We start from the raw sequence: 24,027 nt of genomic DNA, 5'->3' as shown, positions 1-24,027 counted from the left end.
CCCACATAGGTTTTATCCTGATCTCTGATAGTTCGAGATGGTGTAAGCCCTGAAACACAAGGTGGAATATCCCCTTCCACAATTTTTGTTGACATTAATTATAATTTTGGATGGTCTTCAAAATTATGGATGAAATTATGTAAAATTGTATCCTTTTGATATTATTATATAGGTACAGGGCCACCCTCACTTAGATTTAGGTGAAACAAAAGGAAAACATTATGTATATGTATATTTTTGTAATATTTAGAAAGAGACCAAGGCTTATTATGCTGACCAGTGTTGTCTCATTGTTTCCTTGTATTCCCCCATCTGTCTGTCTGCATCCATTTGTTATCTCTTGTCTTATCATTACATTGTAAGCTCTGTGGGGCAGAGACTGTCTTTTTGATCTGTGTTTGTGCAGCACCTAGCACAATGGGGTCCTGGTCCGTGGCTATGGAAATAATTTACAATAAAATGTTGTTAAAAAGTGTGACCTTTTCATGCAAAATTCTGTGAAACTGTTTTTTTTAAACGTCTTCTAACTCTAGTTATTACTTTCAAAGAATGCACAAAAAAACCCGCAGATCAAGGAGAAGAAATATGGCACTCACAAAATAGTTATCTTTGCATATTATTCTCTCCACATTTAGCTTAAGTAACTTTTTAATTGATCAAAATCCTAACCCTTAGTTAACAGAACTGCCTAGTTATATATATAATGTGTAACAAATTGCAGTTGCACATTTTGCAGCATGTACTCAGTATAAGACACAGTGATTAGAATCGTGAAAAGGAAAACAGTGTTACCGGGCCAACAGTTAAGCAATTAAAATAACACCTATGTTATGCAAATGGAAATATTTTACATATGAATGCTCTGATTGGGATAACAAGCTTCCTGAGTAAAGTTCTGTGGTACCCTATTGTATCTTAGATACAAAAAGCTGCTTGACGCAGCAGATAAATGGTACATTGCTGCCACTGAAATAGCAAACTGAACACAATCAATGAAATCAAATGAAGCATTAACCACTATGGCCTACCTGCAAGTGGCCTGATACTAATGTGATATGGCAGCTGAGAGCAGCTTCATACAACTTTCTCAGCCTCCCTAAGTAATTGGTAACCTCTGACCTCATCTCACATGAGTAGCTAGGGGAGAACTACTCCCAGTTCAGCAGACAGGTCAAGCTGAAGCCTGATTGTCTGAACTTTCAAACATGTGACCCTCTTCCTCAAAACTTTCTTTCTCACACCTAAAGATCATGTCACTGGCCCCTGGTACTGCCCTTTGATCACTGCTTGGAGTCCTTTGTTTACCTTATATATTAGCCCAGTCAAATGTGCCTGAACTGTACAATATCAGTTTTTCCCTGGTCCTTTAAGTTTGTGTAAAGAGAAACGAGCCTGATCTTAGCACACTTCTATCTTGTTTAGCACTGGTCTTGGATATATGCAAAACTGACAGCGTTACTAATATAATCCTGATTTTGGCATGTGCAACTTTAACACTTGGAGGATCTGAATGTAGTTTAACTGAAGTGATTCACTGAACTTTGGGTACCAGTGAAGAAAGGATTGCTCAGATTTGGGAAGCAGATTAGGTACAGTGATTTGCTTAGCATATTCAACCTCCAGATGGAATATGGCAGAATGTATCAATCATGTACTAGTTCTGTGAAAGCAGAATTGTAGTCTAACTGGCCAGTATTAGTACACATCATAAAAGCATGTTCCCACTGAAGTTTTGCAACTGACTTCAATGAAAGCAGGAGCAGGCCTTGGAATTCTAAAGGTGAGCACAAAGGGCACATCTACACTGCGTCTGGGAGCATGCCTCCCAGCAAAGGTAGACAGAAGTGCACTAGCTCTGCTCCAGTTAGCACTAAAAATAGCCGTGTGGCCACAGCAGCACTGACAGCTGCTCAGGTTAGCTGCCCAAATACATACCCAGGGCTCAGATGGGTTAATACTCTGGTGGCTGGCCGGAGCTGCCGTCCATGCAGCTGCAGCCAGTGTGCTAACTCAAGTAGACCTAGCTAATATTTGTCTCCCTTGAATGGGAAGCAGGTTCCCAGTAGCAGTGTAGACTTATCCCAAGGTTTTGAAAGAAGCCAAGGAAAATTAGGTGCTCAACTACTATCCAGTTCCAAAGGCTCTGGGTGTCTTTAGCCTCCTTTGCAAATCCCATCCAAAATATCTAGAAGTGATGCAAGAAAGTTTGGCATCTCCTCCTCCTTTACAACATCCCACCCTACTTGTGGATAAGTGCTACATTGGAATACTTTGTGTAGATATGATTTAGTCTCTGCTCATGTATCTGCATTTAAAATAAGCTTTAGCTCTGTGGTTTTCTAATGCACAAACCTTCTCGTCACACAGAATCCTCTTCTGTGGCTCATGTTAAATAACTAATTTTCTTTAATAATTGAGCAGACATTTTGAAAGTAATTATTTATATTTGCTTCAACCCATTAGGAGAAATATTTGTCTGCTCTGCCATAATTTATTTTTTCTTTTTTGTTTTTTCCTTTTTATAAATAGCTCTCAAAGCAGGCCAGTAATAAATAAACGAGGCTGTTTGCTATGTTGTTGTTAATCATTTCTGTTGTTACACAATGGTGAATTTCACATAGGCAATCAGTTGGTGGGATTTATCCTCCTATGTCACACACTGCTCCAGTTTAGCACAAATACTATCATCCTGATTTTACCAGTAAATATGAAACTCCAGGACTCCAAAAATGTAGTACTCACTTAAACTAGTCAAATCCTTTCATAGTTTAGAAAGCCAGCAGCCTTGCAGTGACCGTCAATTTTATTGTACGAATCAATTTGTCTCCACTGACGGAAAATAATTGCAAAGCAAACAAATTATCCATGGTACATTGAACTCCATTCACTCCAGGGACTCTGAGCTTCCAGCTTTAGAAGATTTTTCTCTGCATCTCTCAAAAAATGACCCCTCTCTTAAAAAAAAAATCAAGACTCTTACTTCTGGTAGAGATCTTCAAGATTTTTATCCCTGCGTAATTTTACAATATTTGGCCAGGCACAATGATACCACCCAAAACAACTAATCTGGATACATTAAGTCCCAAATCTGCGACTTTGTGTGGTAGAAGTTTAGTAAAAGCAAAGAAAACTGTAGCTGGAAATGAAGAATACACATGGAGGGTGAATGTTTGAAAGGCCAAACTCAACCTTATGTATAAATCCAATCCACAGGCTACATATAATAGTACCTAACCTTGACTGATATAGGAGCACAAATATGGGTTTAGGTACCTAAATTTCTGGGCCTGGGTCTGAACATTTTGGCCTTATAACCTGTCTTTGATTGCTGAGAAGCACCACTGCAGGGTTCTCAGGGCACTCCAGTTTCCAGCATGAAGTCTTTAGCTCCACCACTCAGATTTCAATTGGTGGAGGTGAACTCATTCTTGGCTGCATGACCAGGTCACTTCCTGATATCAGCTGTGGGAGTCTATTTACATCTAACCAACACCAAATGGAGGGGTAGAGGGAAACATATGGCATGTAGGGTGCTCTCTGACATTAGTTAATTAGAAGAGAACGTTAAAGGGGCAGAGCCTTAAAATGTATTTCAGAAAAGAAAAAATGCAAACACTGTCTCATTTCCATTATTCGCAGTATTTCAGGCCCAGTTCTGCCATCCCTTTATAACAGCAGCAGTCTCTATTATCTACTGTGACACTTCTCCCATGTGTAAGGACTACTCAATTCAGAGTTATAGCAAAGCCTTCCCTTTGGTACTTAAAACTGAATTTTTGGGTGCAGCTTACTTTGACCATCAGCGCTTTTTTAAAAAAAGTGACTCTGTAAGCATCTTTAACCAGCTGTGTATTTAAAGTGACAAAGTACCAGTATTTTTTACTGTTTCCCCTTTTATTGGAGGAAATGTGATCTAGCGGTTAGAGCATGAGCTTGGGAGCCAGGACTTCTAGACAGACTTCCATGGGAATGGGAGCCAGGGCCTGGATTCTATTACAGACTCTGTCACTGACTTTTGGTGTGACCTTAGGCAATTCACTCTAGAAAATGGATACAATAATACCGGTATAATAATAATAATTAATACTTACCTACTTTGCTCTGTGTTGTCTTATTTAGGGCCAATTAATTAGGGACACATTTTGTTCTTGCATTCATCAATGTGAATTCAGTATAATTCCATTGAAATCAGTAGAGCTACTCTGGATTTAGACTTATGTAATTTACAAGAGAAACAAAGTAGGTGATAAGAAAAGGAGTACTTGTGGAACCTTAGAGACTAACAAATTTATTTGAGCATAAGCTTTCGTGAGCTACATCCGATGAAGTGAGCTGTAGCTCATAAAAGCTTATGCTCAAATAAATTTGTTAGTCTCTAAGGTGCCACAAGTACTCCTTTTCTTTTTGTGGATACAGAATAACACGGCTGCTACTCTAAAAGTAGATAATGTAATATCTTTTACTGGACCAACTTATAAAAGATATTACCTCACCTACCTTGTTTCTCTTATATCCTGGGACCAACATAGCTACAATAACACTGCAAATAAATTACAAGAGAACTTGGCTCTTAATGTTTATAAAGTTCTTTCAGCTACTGAATTGGAAAATCCTCTAGAAATACAAAATATTAATAAACATCCTATTTCCAATCATTCCCTAAATGACATGCAATATTGCTATAAACCTTTATAATATACACTTACATTATACAATATATTATATTATATACTATATACTTACTCCTTATTTACGTGATAACATTTAAGGTAATGGGAATTTATTAGAAATTGGTAACTGGCATACAAGAGCAGGTGGACAAATAGGTAGCCTGAAGTCATTCATTTTCTCTAGTCCATAATTCCAGGAGAGGCCATTCACTGGTTGTAAATTTATGGTTTGTAAATTGATAATACTAAATATAGATATATAGGTTTAAGGATATTTTAAAATGTACTGGAATTAATTCTGATCTGTTCTGGGCACTTCAAAGAATTAATGGTCATATATTAAATTATTAGGCATTTTTTATCCATCTTCCACCATTCAAATCAGCTGATAAACACAGAAACATGAATTGTGTGGTGGTCATCACAAGTACCCTGATTCATTATCTAAAGGAACCAAAAGGTGTCTGCTTCTAAAGTCAGATATGTATAAAGTGAATAAACCACAAACTGGCAGACGGTACATTAGGGACTGATTCTCCTCTATGTAATCATTTACTGCTTTAAACCTATGCTTTGCCAATGTCACTGGCTTAACTAAATCAGTTTAAAGTGGCACCTTCATTTAAACAGCTAAGACTCTGCATGGCGATTGTCCTGCTTATCAGGCTATCCTAAAAATATTCTGGGCCTGATTATCGACGGATTTACAGCAGTTTAACATCAGCATAGCTCTATTAACTGTAGTGTATTGTAGTTACTCCCAATTTACACCTACAAGAGTGAATGGATAATGAAGACCATTGTGCTCATTTCAAATTCATATTTATTTTATGGAGTTTTAAAAAAATCATTTCAGGGAAAACACTTTACTAAGGTAATTTTGACTCATTTATGAGCATAAAATGAACAAGAGGCCAAACAATTACAAAGTTAGTGATAGAAAACACGAATTAATGGCTCTTTAACTATTGTGAATAGACTATAGACAACTCCAGGAATGAAATTTAAACAGACTTTTCCATTGTTTAGAGTCATTGGTTTCCCTCACATCGGTTTTTTCCCCTGGCACTCATCATAATTAATTGGGTGTGCCATTTATCATGGAGTAATTAAGTGGCTTCTACTGTATTTGTCATTGCGAGCAAAGGAAAAGAGCTCATTTCAGCTTAAATGTTTATCATGGGCAAGCAATTTAAAACAAATAGCTTCACAATTTCCAGAAAAAAGACATGTTAACTCCCAGCAACAAGCCCTACCCATAGAAGAGGGGTGACAGCTCATTCCGATGGTCTGCATCTGAGTTATTTGCATTGCAAACTCATTTTTACAGTGTCACAACTTTCTGCAGCAGCAGGATTCACTCTGATGGTGCTGCTGTGGGAATTTTTCCCTGAATGCTCTGGTGTCTCGTTGTGGCAAAGTTACAGGAGGAGATAATAATCACTACAAGAGAAATCTGTACAGGTGGCCCAGACCCAGGCCTTGCAGCCATATCGCTTAAAGTTGTGGCAGGCTAGTGGTAACTGCTGTTACTTCTGATACTCCTTTTGTAGTCATGACAAGGCAGTGTTGTTTCTAAGGGCTTGTCTACACTAGAAAGTTTTACCCACAAAAGTTCTGCCGGCATATTGCTGTCAACATGGCTATTTCACATTTGGCTGCCTTTGACTGTGCAGTGTGTATGTTCTCATAGCATCAGGTTGGATCAGCAAAAGATGTTTGACACTGTGAGTAGGCATCCCAGTGTCCCCGCTACACCATCCGGTGCACTACCTTTTGGGAAATTTTTGCGGTGTATTGTGGGATTGTCAAGGTTCCTCCCCCACTCTGAACTCTAGGGTACAGATGTGGGGACCTGCATGAAAAAAACCTCCTAAGCTTATCTTTACCAGCTTAGGTCAAAACTTCCCCAAGGTACAAAATATTCCCCCCCGTTGTCCTTGGACTGGCCGCTACCACCACCAAACTAATACTGGTTACTGGGGAAGAGCTGTTTGGATGCGTCTTTCCCCCCAAAATACTTCCCAAAACCCTGCACCCCACTTCCTGGACAAGGTTTGGTAAAAAGCCTCACCAATTTGCCTAGGTGACTACAGACCCAGACCCTTGGATCTTAAGAACAATGAACAATCCTCCCAACACTTGCACCCCCCCTTTCCTGGGAAATGTTGGATAAAAAGCCTCACCAATTTGCATAGGTGACCACAGACCCAAACCCTTGGATCTGAGAACAATGAAAAAGCATTCAGTTTTTTACAAGAAGACTTTTAATAAAAAATAGAAGTAAATAGAAATAAAGAAATCCCCCCTGTAAAATCAGGATGGTAGATATCTTACAGGGTAATTAGATTCCAAAACATAGAGAACCCCTCTAGGCAAAACCTTAAGTTACAAAAAAGATACACAGACAGAAATAGTTATTCTATTCAGCACAATTCTTTTCTCAGCCATTTAAAGAAATCATAATCTAACACATACCTAGCTAGATTACTTACTAAAGGTTCTAAGACTCCATTCCTTTTCTGTCCCTGGCCAAGAGGACTACAGACAGACACAGACCCTTTGTTTCTCTCCCTCCTCCCAGCTTTTGAAAGTATCTTGTCTCCTCATTGGTCATTTTGGTCAGGTGCCAGCGAGGTTACCTTTAGCTTCTTAACCCTTTACAGGTGAGAGGAGCTTTCCCCTGGCCAGGAGGAATTTCAAAGGGGTTTACCCTTCCCTTTATATTTATGACAGGGATAGTGTCACTTCTCTCAGGAAACTGCGGTAGACTGGAGTCAAAATTCCCACAATTCTCTCTGCTTGCACTGTTTTTAAAAAATTCCCACAATTCCTTCCCATAATCCACTCTTTTTTTTTCTATTTTCTGCCAAAGGTAGGGATGCTGCCCAGATTAGAGGAGCTCTCTTGTCTATTTTAAGGCTCCACCAAATGATTTTTCTTTTCAGAACCACAGCACCTACGACAGCAGCCATTCAGGCAGCTGGACTACTGAGGAGGAGTGGATGATAAAGACAGTGAATGAAACTGACCAGCTGCGGATGGTGGAACAATGGTTTTGGGCCCATGAAACAAGCACTGAGTGGTAGGGCTGGATCGTGATGGAAACCTGGGGTGACCAGTAGTAGCTGCAGAATTTTCGGATGGGGGAGACTATATTCTTAGAGACGTTTGCTGAGCTCTGCAGAGCAGAGACACCAAAAGGAAAGCTGCTCTGACGGTGGAGAAATGGGTAGCAAGCGCTCTTTGGAAGCTTGCAATACTGGAATGGGCAATCAGTTTGCTATTGGAAAATCTATGGTGGGGCTGTTGTCATCCAGTTGTGCAAGGCCATGAAGCATCTGCTGCACAGGATTTTGACTGTGGGCAACGTGCAGGAAATACAATATGGTTTCAATGCAAAGGGCTTCCCTAATTGTGCACCCTTCCATAACTTGCCTCTGAGTACATATGTTGAAAGGTTTCAGAGTGGTAGCCGTGTTACTCTAGCAGCAAAAACAATAAGGAGTTCTTGTGGCACCTTAGAGATTAACAAATTTATTTGGGTATAAGCTTTCGTGGGCTAAAACCCACTTCATCAGATGCATGGAGTGGAAAATACAGTAGGCAGGTATAAATACACAGCACATGGAAAGATGGGAGTTGTCTTACCAAGTGGGGGGTCAGTGTTAATGAGCCAATTCAAACTAAGTTACACTACTTCAGTTACATAAGTTAGGTAACAGACGTTGACATAACTTAGGTCGACTTACAGCAGTGTCTACACTGTGTTTCCACCTCTCGGGGAGGTGGAATATAGATGTCAACCAGAGAGTGCCCTGCCATCTACTTTAGTGGGTCACCAGACCCACTAAATAGACACCTCTGCATCGATCGCAGCAGTGCCGATTTAGCAGGAAGTGTAGACAAGTCCTCAGTATAAAGATGACCTATACTGGAATGCTAGTCCTCTTCTGGAATGAGAATAGCTATACTGGTATAAAATGCCTTTGCACTGATAGAACTGCCTCCAAACAAGGGGGCTTGTATGGCTTTAATTATACTAGTATAGTTAAAGTGGCAAAAAATTCTAGTATAGACAAGGCCTCAGTCACGGTATCTTCAGTTCTCCTGTACGGTACAATTTATTTAGGGCTAGATTGGGTATCCTTTACGCACCTTGGACTACTTGAGAGTGTAAGTGTTCTCCATGGTGAGTAATGGCTGCATGATCTAGTCCTTTAATAATTAACTCATGATTTTAAAAAGACATTTTTTCCTCCATTACATTCATATACTATATGTGCCACCTGCGTTTCCTTCTTCGTGTGTGCTCAGTTCTATTTATTAGCAATTTACTCCTGCAATAGATTGAAGGTTTCACCTTTACAGTCAGATTTTATGGATTTTTCGTCAACTGGGTTTTGAATGTGTGAGGCAAGAGGTGATTGAACCAACCAGAATGTGACTTAAGAACATTCATTTGAATACAGGACACTTTAAAATCAAATAAACATTTTGCTGTAATATCTTTGCAGCTACCTTCTATCAGCATAACATAGTGCCTGGTCTTTGTTTTAGCTGGTGGTACTTGAGGTTTGCTATTTACTGTGCAAATTTGATTGTGATTTTTATCTATGCAGTTTTATCTTCTGCTGACAAAAGTTATCTTTATTTTCAGTTAAAGATGAATAAAGCAAACAGAGAGTACTGAAGTCATTTTTTATTACTCTAACTTATGTAGATTTTATCAGTCATGTCCTCATTAACCATATATTATTGGTGTCATCTGCAGTCACTGTTATATGTTTAGTTGGAATATAAATCATCATTTTTATATGGCCTTAAATGTAATTAGTATTATTGGATGTAAATTTAATATTGTTTAGAACATTTGGGCAACAGCCAGCAGTAAGAATTGATTGCACCTGGCTAATTACATCTTTTCTCTATGAAGCAGAATGGAGATAAGCAGAAGGGTAACTATGGGGCTGTGTTAGCTAACGAATCAGTTATCAGTTGGTTACTGATTAGACATTGAAGCAATGATCCTCCTGCACCAACTTCACTGCGCTGGGCATTGTGTGTGGATGCCAGACTCTTGCCTACCAAACAAGTCCTCTACTCTGAGCTCACCCATGGTCAGAGATCCCGTGGTGGTCAGAGGCCACAAAGTGCCTTCCCCTCAAAGCTGAAAAGAGAGGAGGAAGGAAAAAGAAATAATTTTCTCCCAACAAGCCGCTGGTCTGCCACAAAATGTCTGTACCTACTGCAGGCAGATTTGAGGTTCCAGGATCGGGCTCCTGAGTCATCTCAGGACCCATATGTAAATCCATGGTAGAGGTCATCCTCGAATCGAGGGATCAACAATCACTGATTAGACAAAATCATTGATGGACATAAGTAATGGATGAAATCCTGGGTGTTTCTCCATTTGCTTCAATGGGGGCAAGGATTTTATCCAGTAAGTTAGAATAGAAACTCAGACTTCATATAGTGGACTGAGCATGGTAATAGAATCCAGAAGCTCCCAAATTCTAATCTGGGCTCTAACACTTACTTCCTATATATGGCTTCAAACAAGTCATCTAAACTTGTCATTGGACAATTCATTGGAAGGATTTCCGCAAATCAGTGGGAGTAGTTTCAGTGTGTGACACTGGCAGGCCAGCTGCCATCTCAGTATTGAGGTCCCCATGTCTCAAATGAACACTGACAACTACATAGCTGGAATTAATCTAGCTCACTTGTGTGTTCATAGTGTTAAATAGGTATTAGAATTAGAAGATTGTGTTTACTGTTTAAACTCTACTGAATGTTTGTGAGTATCTGCATGCATTAATCCCACTTACATAACACCTATATCCCTTATTGCAAGATAATATATGAGCGGTTGTATAGTTAACCTCTCTGACTGTGTAAATCACCAGACAGGAGAGAGACATAGAATCATAGACTATAAAGTCAGAGGGGATCATTATGATCGTTTAGTCTGACCTCCTGCACAACACAGGCCACAGAATCTCACCCACCAACTCCAGTAACAAACCCTTAACTTAGGTCTGAGCTATGAAGATATTAGTGTGAAGGGCCAATTTTTAACAGAAAGTTTTATGCCTTTCCGAAAAGGAAATGTCCTTCAATACCAGCTGGACTACTGTGGGAATGTTACAACTGGAATATCCTAAATACTGTCAACAGGAGGACAAAAGCCTTTTTTTATTTTGCCCTCCTTCCTGTGAAGGTGAGTCATGCATGTGGACTCTTCCTATCACCTGAGCTTGCAGCTCAGAGCACATGGCAGGAGCGGAATAAAACCCCTAACAAGAAGGAACTGATTATCTCTGCTGATTGGACTTGAGGGCAAAATGTTTCTAGGCATAAGAAAGAGATCCCCAGCTACTTAACCAGGGTTAGTCCCCTAAAGGACATATAGAGCTTGCTTATTATACAAGATTCTGTTACCTTTTGAAACATAAGACTGTAAATCGTGTGTGTGTGTGTAACCTGCTTTAACCTTATAAATAACTAATTTTTTTTTTAGTGTTGTCTTTGGTATAGAATCTAAGGTGCAAATTGACCTGGGGTAAGTGACTGATCCTTTGGGACTGGTAATAACTGGTAGAATATTGCTGTGTCTCTTGGTGTAATGGACCACCTATCACAAACATGCACTCACCTGCGTGGTTCGGTAGAGCAGAGTACCCACGGGGACTGTCTGTGACTCCATGTCGAGACTGTTATAATGCCTGAGGCATTTCCACTTGGTAATTCGTTTGGTGAACTCTAAGTATAGAACTCACAACCAATTTGGGGTTTGTGCCCTGGTTCCTAGCAGTCTGCCTTGAGGCAGGTATTCATGGTTTTGAGTCACTGGAGGTAGTACTGCACACAGCCTTAACCTCTCTGAGTTAAATACATATATCAAATACATATATGTTGATTAAGACGTCCCTTCTTTTGAAGTTAAAGCCCATATACATAATTACAATTGCCTTTCAAATATATACTATAGTTATGTATATATTTACATCTCCATCAATAATTCATCTTTTCAGTCAGATACTGCAGTGATGAGTATCCATGAGTAATATCAATAATGTACCAAATTTTCTTTATTTCAAAATGTTGTTTCCCTGTTCAAATACTTTGGCATACATTTCTAATAACTGGCCTTTTGTACTACTAAAAGTTAAAGAAAAAGTTAGAATTGGAGGGGAAAGTGGTGATATTCTCCCAAGCTCTGCCCACAAACCAATTTGGCTCACTCATGACATCAAAATGTGACACCAATTCATGGCATACTGTGCAGATCTTAATAATATGATCATCCTTCTTCTTTCATGCATGCAACAGTGAAAGAGTTAATGGTGACATTTAGAGTAGCATCACAAGCTTCTGGGGTTAACCCACTGAGATGAATAAGGAGAATGCCCACCTCTCAGAGATATTATTTCAGTCTGTTGCAGCCACCATTGGATCAGTTTACGTTCTGTTCATATTGTGAAGGCTGTCATCACTGCCCTTTAAAGCAATTGTTTAAAAAAAATTAAACTAAGATCCTAGCAAACGTTTGCTTCTAGGAAAAGGGACTGGCTTGCTGAGCTGCTAAAAAACTGTCCACTTCAACAGCTACTTCATAGGACTTTATCAGCATGCAAATGGAGATGTCATTTGAAAGCAGCCTAGTTCACCTGTGTGATGGAAGCATAGTATATAGGTGTGAAAATCAGGAGAGTTATGCAAATATAAACATTATATATTATATTCAAAGAGAAATGGTAAATCAAAAGTGACTAATGATTTTGGGTGCCTCCATTTTTGGATGCCCAGCTTGAGAAATCTTCTCCTCCTTCCCTCTTTGGAAAAGAAAGAGAATTCTTCAGGGGACTGCAGGGATCATAACTCTGGCCACCTCCTGCACAGGGGGGACAAAAGAAGGCATTTCTGCCTGCCTTCCCCATCACATTGGTGCAAGGGACAAATATAATCTGACTCGGAGTTTCTTTAGAATAATAGGAGTTTTCACAATTCTTGTGAAGTGTAAATTAATTTTCCTTTTCCCTTGGCATTTTTGCTTATTCTAAATTATCTCTACTGTATAATTAAAAGAGAAACTTCAAATATAACATTAGCAAACACTTCTCCCTGTTCGTCACCTTCTTAAAGGCTATTAATTACATCTGTATACTGTGAATCCATTGAGGAGTTTCTGCACTGGCATATTAATGATGAAGCTCTCTGAAGAGTGTTCCCTAGACCTTTAGCAGTTCCAAATGCCTGTTAATGAAAAAAGCTTTGTGGATGGCATCCTGCTTGAATGAACAAAGGTAACAATGGAGACTGGGAAATTAATTATTAAGGCGGATGCTACAAAAACATAGGTCAATAATGTTCAATATGTGGTTGGAAGGGAATTGAAAAAAACATAGGCTTTGACTTAGAAGGAGAGGGAGTCTCACTAGCATGTGCTGTAATTCACATATAAGATAAGCTATTTTTGGGTGTGGAGTTTAGACTGATATTATAGTCCCTCTGGGGGACATGTCACACTGCAAAGTAGTTCTGACATTCTGAAAAAGAGACTAGTCAAGTCGAAATGGAGGCTGTCAGGTAACTTTCATTGCTCTTAATTTCTTTTCTGTGTTCCTAAACCTTAGTGCTGCATGAGGCCCCAATTCATGAAAGCGCTTAAACAGCTGTGTAAATCCACTCCTCTTCAGAAAAGCAGATAAGCATGTATTTAACTTTAATTCCCATTCCACTGGGAATTTAGCATGCGCTTAAAGTTAAACACACATATAAGGGCTTTCCTGAATCAGGTCATGAGGTTGTTTTTCATAGTGTCCATTCTCATGCATTTATTATAGTAGTGCCTAGAGATGCCCCAAATGCTGAGCACTACATACACATAGGCCAGGTCTACACTACAAGCTAGGGATGTGATTCCCCTTCTCGTGTACACATACTTGACTAGCTCTCATCAAGCTAGCATGAGTATAAATAGCAGCATAGCCACAGTAGCTCGGGTTGTGGCAGCCGAAACATGGCTGAGGTGTGCCAAATACAAGCCCACCTGAAAATTGGTGGATATGTATTCAGGAATCATACCCCTCGCTCACAGTGTAGACACAGTCATAATAAGAGACACTCCCTGCCCCACAGAGTTTACACGCTAAATAGATAAGACAGATACGGGTGGGAAATATCACTACTCCCACTTTAGAGATGAGATTAAGATCCCAGTTCTAGGGACTACAATCATTTAACATCTAACTGGTAATGCTCTGAACCAAGTCGTCGGCTTGCTCAATAAGTGAGTTTGATATCCCCTCATCACTACATTTAAGTCTACTACATACAATATGTCCACTTGTAACTGTCAGGAAAAAATAGCCCTTCACAGATTTTAGGTTTATTGAATATTCTCATTATTTGTGGTCCTAAAAGAAAATCCTTTTTTTGGTTGTTTTATTTAATGTGGAAGTTATTGCATTCTCAACAAGGCGCGTCTATTCTTCTTGATTTTAAAAAATACTTAAAAAAAATTGAAAATTATTTTTTTCCCCATAAAATTGTTGCAACTGAAAAATGAACTGTGTATCTTCCGGAGAGTGAAATAACTCAGGAATTCAGGGAGGTTGAGGTTCCTTCTCCAAAGATTCTACCTGTTGTTTCCTACTGGTGTGCCATAACCCAACCCCTGTATCTGGATTACCATTCATGAAACCCAGCAGAACTTCAGTCCAACTTAAAACTCCTGATTGTGGCCTGGACAGACATAGCACAGGGAAGGTTATCCTCGCTCTATTTCACACCTAGTTCTAATTAGGAAACACTTGAAATCTCACTCACAAAAAAAGCTTCTTTTCAATATGCTGAATCCAGACGCACTTCTACAATTAAGCCATTAATTACCCTGGTATGGCATATGTCACATTTTAACCTAGTTCCCTCATGAATTAGGCCATTTATTCTTCACCTCCTAGTACTTTTTAATAACAAATGTTTTCAGAAATACAAGCATACCTTTAGTATTAAAACTCTAGTAGGGTCAAATACTCTTACTCCCATGAATAGTACCATACTCTCCAAGTATTCCCATTTACTTCAGTTGTTTACTCCTGATGTAAGGCACTAAGCAACACATGGGAGGATATCACAATCTGGCCTTTATCACGTTTCCCTTTATTTTATAAAATTGTATGGGTCCCTTTCAAGCATTACCAGATGGAAACTGAATGAGAATTTCTCAAATAGAATTTGGGAAAATGTGACTTTGTTCAATATGTTTCTTTATTAAGAACTGACTCTTTCACTAGTAGCTCATCCTACTGTAAATGTTCCTAATTCAGAAACACAGATTTCTTCTTTCCACATTTCTCCTTTCTAGTGAGTCTTTTCTGAAAATTAATGCTGAGATCAAATGAAGGGGTTTTTTTTCCTCTAAAATAATTTTAATCTATGCTGGAAGATTTAATGTACTAAACTTAATATGCAGAAATAATGTATAAAGAAGAAAAGGCTTTTCCAAATTTTCCTAAAGGTTGTTTTCAGTTTGTAATAATTAATGTGATAAGACATGTTTGAAAATGCATTAAAAGATCAGGAAGATTCCTCTGCAGGTACTTTAGAATCTAATAAATAATAAATCTGATGATTAACTGCATGGGCATAAGGAAAGCACATTACTAGGAAACTGAATAGAACCTGGCCTTTGAACAAATGTGTACTATTTTTTTAATATATAAAAGTACTTGAATATAGTCAATTCTGTGAAAAGAGGGGAAAAAAAGAATTACAGAAAGTGATATTGAGTTAACACTGTATTTCCAAATTAAACAGATTTAAATATTGCCATTAGCAATCAGGGTATTAGGATTTTGATGGAACAGTGTCATAAGAAGGTAAGCAAAACAATTATCTGGCTTAACGCTGTTTGAGCAGCCACACTGGTTTATGCTGGCCTAGAGAGCTGAAGTAAGACCACCACCAAGGCTTCTCATTGTGCCGTGTAGGCTGCCCTCTTTCTTCTCTTGGTTTAGACTGTGCATGTTGGGCATGAGGATCAAAATATTCCAGTGGGTCGTATCGCTCATATATGTCTTCCATTGGCCCCCAGAGGAAATTTTTAGGCCTTGTATCTAGAGATCGAAGGGCAAAATCTACCCTCCCCGCTCTTTTCATCTTGGCAGGCAGAGTGACCCTTTTCATCACCTTGCTGTATCCGATAGCATGAGCACTGATTATGTATCTTCCCGGAGGTAGGAGTCTCCAGTAGTCTCCATCGGCAGCTAAAGAAAACAGGTATCTCAGTCCTTTGTCCAGTAGCATAAATGCGTACACACACCTATACACAGATAAGCATTGGACGTTATAAGGGCAGATTTTGAAAAAGAGCTCAGCACACTGGGTGTTCCCCTCTTTTAAAAATCAGGTTGCAGGTGTCACAGTGGGAGCTGCTGGGAGTTGAGCACTTTTGAAAATCTGGCCCGTAGTAAATAATTGTATTTCTGAACTTGTAAATTGTATTAATATCAGGATAGATGCAGTGTATGTATTACACAGAAGTACACCATGGCAAACAAAAATGGTGCCTGATTCTGTTTTTACTTGCAATGGTATGAATAAGAAGTAGCTCCAGTGAAGTCAATGGATTTATACCTGTCTGTAGCTGATGTAAGTGAAAGAAGAATCAACCCCAATATAGAGGTATATTGTATGTCCGAGGGCATAAGAAATTCCTATTTGTAATATATAATACACATGAGACATGGGGCCAGATCATCAGCTGGTGTAAATAGTTTGTCTCTGATGCTGAGGTGAAAATGTCCAATTAAATGACTACCTTGAAATCCTACATGTTGGTGGCTCATTGACTTCAGTGGAACTATAGCAGTTTCCTCCAGCTGAGGATCAGGCCTGTATTTTAACGCATATGCAGAAGGAGGCAGTGCAAACAATGAGCATTTATGCATAACTTTATGTTTGCTGGATTTTTAAAGTTTATCAGCACAGCAAACATTGTATTAATGCTATTTTTCATAGAATTTCAATGTCTATCTGTTGGGTTTTTTTTAAGATGAAAATAAAGGAAGAAGAGGGGAAAAAGAAAGGAAAAAATCAGAGGTATTCAGCTCCTGGCAATCATAATTTCCTTCATTCATAGGTCCTGGAACTAGAGGTGCTGGGGGTGCTGCAGAAGCTCCTGGCTTGATGTAGTTTCCATTATTTACAGAGTTATTATTGTCTGGTTCAATGGCTTTCAGCACCCACAATCTACAAATTGTTCCAGCACCCCTGCCATCATTTTGAATATTTTGGCTTTGCAACTGTTGGGCATAGTCTATCTTAGCTAAAGCCTGGTCACCATGAAATTTCTGAACTACAAACTCTTGTCCATTCTGAAATTAAACTTAACACTCCTTTTTCCTTCACAAGGGCACAATATTTTTGGTTAATTCTTTACGGGCCTTATTCATCGATGTTAATGGGAAGTCATTGTCTACAATGAGGTTTGGAACAGGCCCTAAATCAAGCCCCAATTTCAGCTTCAAAAATTTGCACCATCTCCCAGTTTTGTATCCACTCTAATTTTATAGGTTTACTCAAAGTACTGTCGTGCAGTATCCACTACATTTATAAGCCACTCTGGCTTTCCACACTAACGTAACAGCCACTACGAGAGCAAAATTTTACCACACATGTGACATAATGTACTACTGGGGTCTAATCCTATTCCCATTGAAATCAATAGCAAAATTCCCATTGATTTCAGTGGGAGCAAGACTGAGCCCTAAATGCTCAGAGCTTTACAACTGCTGAAAATTAACAGTTATGTATGTTATTGATTGGTTAATGCAATGTACATAGTATGTAACTCAGTATTCCACTCTTTTTGCCTCTGATTGACTGTATGTAGATCATTCATATATATTTATAACATACTATTCACCTGTGCACAGAGACCAAAATATTGCTCTATCTGAAGAAAATTTCAGTTTACTTAGCCTAACAAGAAATTTAACATGAAATTAGAGAGAGTCTTCAAAAAATTCTGGGAAAAATTTTGCACTCAGTTACACTCATGCAATTTCACTGGCACTGATAATAGTGCGGGGGGGGGTGGGGGAAGCCGGTAAATTTTGACCTACGTTTTTTCACATAATTCTAGAAGTAAACTCACACAGCCAAATCCTGCAATTCTCTTCAGGCAAAATGTCCATTGAATGTAATAGGACTTTTGTCTTAGTGAGGACTACAGTTTTTCGCTCATAGTGCATACCATCATTATCATATGAGAAAGATCCAGCCAAAATAACATTACCTGTGATAACATCATGTCGGATCCCTTTTACTGAAATTCGGGCATTTTTTATTGGGTTACCAAATTTATCAGACACAATTCCCTTTATCCCACGGTGTACCTAACAAAGAAAGGACACGTTACACCAAATGGTAATATTTTTGTGCCTGCTCATCTTTTCCTGCAAGAAAGCCTATAGGAAGAGGAAGTGTAAGAATCTGTAGAGGGTACTGAGTTGCTGCCACCTCAACACCAACACAAAGGCATAGGCTAGGCTCTTGCAGGAGGACCTTGTGAGGCTGGGCTTAGCAGGAAGCACTGCCCAGCAGGACCTGAGTGGCAGCTCCTCACAGCCCACTGATTGGTTGGCACCAGTACTTAAGCCAGGAAGCCATGACAGGAAGCTGTCTGAGCAACAATACAGACTGCCTGCCTGCCTGCCTCTGCTTCAGACCCTGTGTGCAAGAGACCCCAGATTCTGCCTTCTGATTCTGCCTGTCTCCTAGGTCTGACTCTTGGTTTGCCCTCTGGCCTGTCTTGGACTCTGGGCTTCTAGTACCTGACCTGGCCTGACTCCTGCTCTGACCATTAGGTCTGACTGCCCATGTTCTGGTTGTGACAAGAAGCAATCCTCATGAGATTCTCCTCAAAATGAGTCACCCATCCTTCTCATTGAGAAGGGTAGTTTGCCTTCTAGGGCAACAACTTAGAGGCCTGTGCACAATCTCAGATCATTCTCCACACTCATGAATCGCCAACCTACGAGCAACTCTCTATGAGGTCTGGGGGCAAAGGGAGATGTGGAAGCAAATCATCCCCCTTTGATGATGGTGGAATGTGATCTATGCATGGAGGGTCCCGCCTGTATATAGATCATGGGTGCATGACCATATAACCATTATATTCAACTAATATTTTAAAATGTATGACTTAAATTCAACACAGAAAATAAATTTAGAGTTAAAGTTTTGAAAAATGACCTGATACTCCCTATGTAAAGGAAAAACACACTTTCATAAACTATGAAGTAAATGCGGCCAATTTACACAAGGAACTGACCCTCTAATCTACTAACTGCATTTACTACAAGGAAAAATGCAGCATTAAAGGATATATAGAATAACTAAATAACTAATAACTAACAGTCAAACAGCATGCTGACATCTTGACAGTGCAACCAATTAATGCAGCTCACTGCTATGAATAATATTTGCATAAGAAAATCAGAGGCATTAAAACTTGTTGAAATAATAATAAACAAACAAATATTTTTCAGTTATGTAGTACCTCATATTCAAGATCTCAAAGTGTAAACTGTAAACTGTGAGCTAATTAACTGAACCCATCAGCAATCTTATGAGGCAGGCATGCATTATTACTATGCGAAAATCTCTCCCTGTCAGAAAGAACAGTGATGGAAATACTAGAACAATGACAGACATTAATAAAAAAAAAACCCCTGATGTGAATATTTGAGAGAGAGAGAGAGAGAGAGAGAGAGAGAGAGAGAGAGACAGCAGCAAACTTGGACTTCAGGGTTGTTATTGTGTTGCACAACATGGCCATTCAGAATGTCATGATAATAGTGAGTATAGGACTCTGAGAGCTTGTCTCCACTTACTGTTGATTGACACTGTGGCGACTGATCCATCGGGGGTCAATTTAGCGGGTCTAATGAAGACCCGCTAAATTGACCACAGATTGCTCTCCTGTCTGCTTTCCTGGATGAAAAGTTTTGTAATCTAAAAATGTTGACCTGTTCTAATTACAGCACACACTTACTAATGACCAGATTCTGCTGCTCCTACTCATGTTGAGCACTACCTTACTCTTTACATAGTTTAACTTATTTGAATGGGACTACTCAAGGTGTGAGGTACTACTGAACAGAAGGAACCAGAAAGGGACAGAATTATTATAGCAGGTTGGTGCAGTTTTCTTTCCAGTCATCCTGCAGCATGAAAGTATGGAAAATCTTAAATTAGCATGAGGTGTTAAAAATAGTGGGCCTTTCTCTCCACTAATTTGCACCCTCATCATTAACACTCTTGTAAAGTGAATGGAAAACACTTCCAAATCAGGACAGAATTTCACTTTCTGAAGAGCTGTAAATTCTCTATCCAGGGTACAAGGAAGAAGAGAATCTGTCCCATAATTCAGCAATTCTATTTCAACTTTGCTTTGCTGGATTTAGGTCAGAATCTGTTTTAAGTCCCATTTCTGACATCTTTTTCTGACATGACTTCAATAATTACTAGGCAGTGCAGGTAAGAGTGACAGAATTGGGCCCTTAATTACTTTATTGTTATTGGGTTTATTTTGCTGCCATGAATACAGCCCTGATCATGTATCCTTACAGTCAATGGGAGTTTTGTAACTGCTTTCAATAGGAGATGTATTAGCACATAGAAATCTATGTATAACTTTTGCTACTTAAACTAAGTAGATTTATGCACACACGAAATAATCTGGTAAATATCAGAATGAGAAAAGTTTGAATTGGTTATGGCAGACTTAATCCTTATCAGGAGTAATTCAGTCAATCTTATCTAGAGAGTTTTCGCTTACTGTTCTGCATTTGCTCAAAAGGCTTTTCCAGCATAGACTTCTACAGTATCTCACACTATAAAAATCTTTACATCTTGAAGGCTTCAAGTGCAATATACATGGATTTAATCCAGTCCCATTTGGACTCACTAAAACTCATTTTCATCAGACAGCTGTAAAATGAAATGAGTTTGGTGGTCTGGATTGTAGTCTTTATCGAATGATGATACTTACCACAAGTAGCAAGAGGTTGCTTAAAAAGGCCATAAAAAAAAAGCTAACACACTCCTAACAACTTTAAATTACTACATAGTCTATCAATATAAGGCATGACAGAAAGCTGATCTGCTAATGGCTGAGAGAAAGATGTCTGCCTTGGGTCTCTGTGATCAGTTACTTATTATTAGTGAGGCAATTGTTATTGCTGAGTGAACCCACATAAATTTGGTTCGGTTGCTCCTCCACAAATTCAGGGGCCAGACCTTTATTCTAACAGCTTTTGTTCAGAAACTGAGCTGAAATATTATAGGAACAGGATTTCCAATGAATGTTTCAGTATTTCTTTGTTCCAGCTGGGGCAAAAACAAAACTTAAAAGGTCTCTGTTACAGAATGGTGGAACTTGAGACCAAAAACATGGAATCGGAGAAGCATGTAAAAGTGAAAAATTACCTAAACTTTATGGAAATTTAAACTAAGTTTGGTTTAGTTCTTTGAGAGAGAGGTTGAGTCTTATTTTTCTGAATGAGTTGGTCTGTCTCTAGTATTGGATTTTGAAGAGTTGATTCATAAACCCACCCAAACTATTTACAGACATTCCTACGGTCCTATTTTGTGTTGTACTTAAGCTCATCTCAACCTTCAACCCAGCCACATGTGAGTTAGGGAAATAATATCCACATTCTTAGACAGCCAAACTGAGGGATAGAGACTGGTGTGGAAATATCTGAAGATCAAATGCTGTCATAAGCATCCTCAATGGGAAAAAAATAACAATGGAATCCCACAAAAGAATGGACATGAAAAGCCACAAGTACTAAAGGAATGTAAATAAAAGTAGGGCTCTACCATTTCCATAAAAGTCAGAAGGGCTTCTTTGTTTTCATGCCAGGCTGAATACAGTTCCTCCTCCAAAGGAAACTTGTCACATCCCAGCTCCAAGGTGATTTCAAAACAGTTTGTGTGAAGGTAATTAAAATCTGCCATACCTAAATTAATAGAAAGGGAAAAGGGAAGATTATGAACAATCCATGTCACATGTAATTAGAACTATGCTGCTGCAATTAGTTGATTAACAAATGCAGCCCTGTGGACAAGGATTTATATGTTGTGTAGAATGAATGCATCTACCATATGCAAAGGATTTGGGATCTTTGGAGCTTTACAAGCATTATTTTAAACATCAGTTAACTAATTAATGCTCACAACACCTCTTTTAGATGGGTAAGTACTATTATTATTAAAACTCATTTACACTTGTGGAAGCTAAGGTAGAGGGATGGGGGTTGTGTATGATCAGCTTTATACCATAAGGTACTGCCCAAGGTCACAGGGAAATCAAGGTCAGAGCTGGGTTTAGAACTCTGGAATTGACTTCTAGGCCTGTGGTCAGAGAATGAGACTTGTTCTTGGACTGGGGAATAATGTCTTTGCTGTCTTATGGTTTCTTCTTCATTTTATTACACCATCTAGCAAAGGTACCATACCCTGTCAGCAGGTCCTTTAGTGGCAGCAAACCTCTAAGAGAAGCTAACATCATGAGAACCTTGTGCCTCTACATTGAAGGTCATGGCATTATTATGTACTAAAATGTTAATCATAGATAACAGGTACAATTTTCAAAAGCACCCCATTTTCAAAAGTTATTAATCACTTAGGAGTCTAAGTCACTTTTGAAAATTTTACCCAAATATCAAAAATTGAACAAACCTGAAAAACCAAATACTGCTAATGATAAAATAGCATTGGAAACTTGAACACCAATGAATTGGATGTCAGTTGTGACATTTTTGCTTATCATGACTACTAATAATAATCAATTATAGTTCAGTCAATATGGATTAAAACACTAGCACACTTCAAATCCATAATGTAAAATATATAAAATTCTGCATTATGGATCTGAAGTCCAAATTCATACTGCTGTTGAGGCATTAACGTTTCATTCCTATCTGCTAGAAAATTTCAGATTTTAACACCAGAACAGCATTTCATAAATACACAATGCCAAATTCATCCCATGCATAACTCCATTGATTTCACCGGAGTTACGTCAGGGATGAATTTGGCCTGCTCTATTTGAATATAGACTTTGCCATTTAAATCCTCTAAAGACATTTTTGTGCACTGGGGGAAGGGTCTGATCCAAAGCCCACTGAACTTAATGAGTCTTTCCATTGAGTCCAGTTGGCCTTGGATCAGGCCCTTACTTGTCTCTCTTAAGGGTCTTACTCGGGTTTTGCTTCACATGACATAATGGCAAAGAGATTTACCTCCAGTAAAGCTGTACCACTGAGCACCATTTATAATTCCTCCTCGTTTTACGAAGTTTCCACCACAACGAGCTTCTGATTTGTCTGAGATGATTGGATGTGCACCTGCATATGCTTTAGCCAGCAATCTGAACATCTGAAATGAATGATTTTGAAATATATTTACTTCTTCTCTGAACTGTAAGCACGTCTTCCATTTATCTTCACATCACTGAGATCCACTCCAGCACTATCTGTTCCTGCTCGCCAGATGGTGTCCTCTAGACTTATGTGCACAGAGGGAACCTCTATACAAAGGTAACCCTCTTAGATAAAATTTACAAAAGTTCCTGAGTCACCTAGGAGTCTAACTTCTGAGACCTAGGCTCCTAAGTCACCTAGGTGCTTTAAAAATCCATTATCTGCAATGCAATTACAAAGGATTCTAAATAGTGGAGCCACTTTTACCCTTGCATAATGACAGGTTTCAGAGTAACAGCCGTGTTAGTCTGTATTCGCAAAAAGAAAAGGAGTACTTGTGGCTGTAGCTCACGAAAGCTTATGCTCAAATAAATTGGTTAGTCTCTAAGGTGCCACAAGTACTCCTTTTCTTTTACCCTAGTCTCTACTCACCTGTGATTTCAGGAATAAATAACAATAGTAACTTGTTTTCACTTTATCAAAGGTGCCAAGTGCTTTGGGGTCTAAACAGTTTTTTCATAATGCCTATAACTTGAGGTAACTAATGCAAGATACAGGCCTCATTATTTCTCCGGGCACAAACAAAAACTGTTTATAACACCTCTAGCTTAGTGTCATTAATACTAGGTTGCTTGTATGCCTCTAACAGAGACTGAAAAGTGTTACAGAGAGACACTTAGCAGTGCATGTGACCAGGTAGAAGATTCTGATGGTAAAGAGTCTGCCTGAGGGAACTCAGCCAATGCTATAGGCCCAGAAACAGCATATGTGCCATCATGATTAAGAAGTGGAGACAGCAAGTCTAGGAGTACATGTGACTTCTGAGTCAAGAGCCAGTCTGCAGCTTGGAGGGA

General features: G+C 39.0%; 1 protein-coding gene across 4 annotated transcripts in view; it reads right to left on the bottom strand.

Annotated features, from left to right (window-relative positions):
* CPZ (carboxypeptidase Z) overlaps positions 1 to 24,027 on the bottom strand; it is a 78,457-nt gene that overhangs the window by 6,564 nt on the left and 47,866 nt on the right. Inside the window, exons 8-12 of one of the 4 annotated variants that reach the window (XM_084626751.1) lie at positions 22,994 to 23,129; positions 21,570 to 21,709; positions 17,977 to 18,076; positions 15,867 to 15,943; positions 11,738 to 12,343 (exon numbers count right to left, since the gene is read on the bottom strand). In XM_084626751.1, coding sequence (XP_084482877.1) covers positions 12,335 to 12,343; positions 15,867 to 15,943; positions 17,977 to 18,076; positions 21,570 to 21,709; positions 22,994 to 23,129 — 462 coding nt within the window. In that variant the 3' untranslated portion in view covers positions 11,738 to 12,334. Of the gene's footprint in view, positions 1 to 11,737; positions 12,344 to 15,462; positions 16,000 to 17,976; positions 18,077 to 21,569; positions 21,710 to 22,993; positions 23,130 to 24,027 lie in introns of those variants that run through there. The other 3 variants (XM_084626750.1, XM_084626749.1, XM_084626752.1) reach the window with 3 other exon arrangements.

Source organism: Lepidochelys olivacea (genome assembly GCF_965140295.1).
Source record: "Lepidochelys olivacea isolate rLepOli2 genome assembly, chromosome: 4".
NCBI lineage: Eukaryota > Metazoa > Chordata > Testudines > Cheloniidae > Lepidochelys > Lepidochelys olivacea.
The sequence above is the reverse complement of the archived record's forward strand: the minus strand, read 5'-3'. Positions and strand labels throughout refer to the sequence as shown.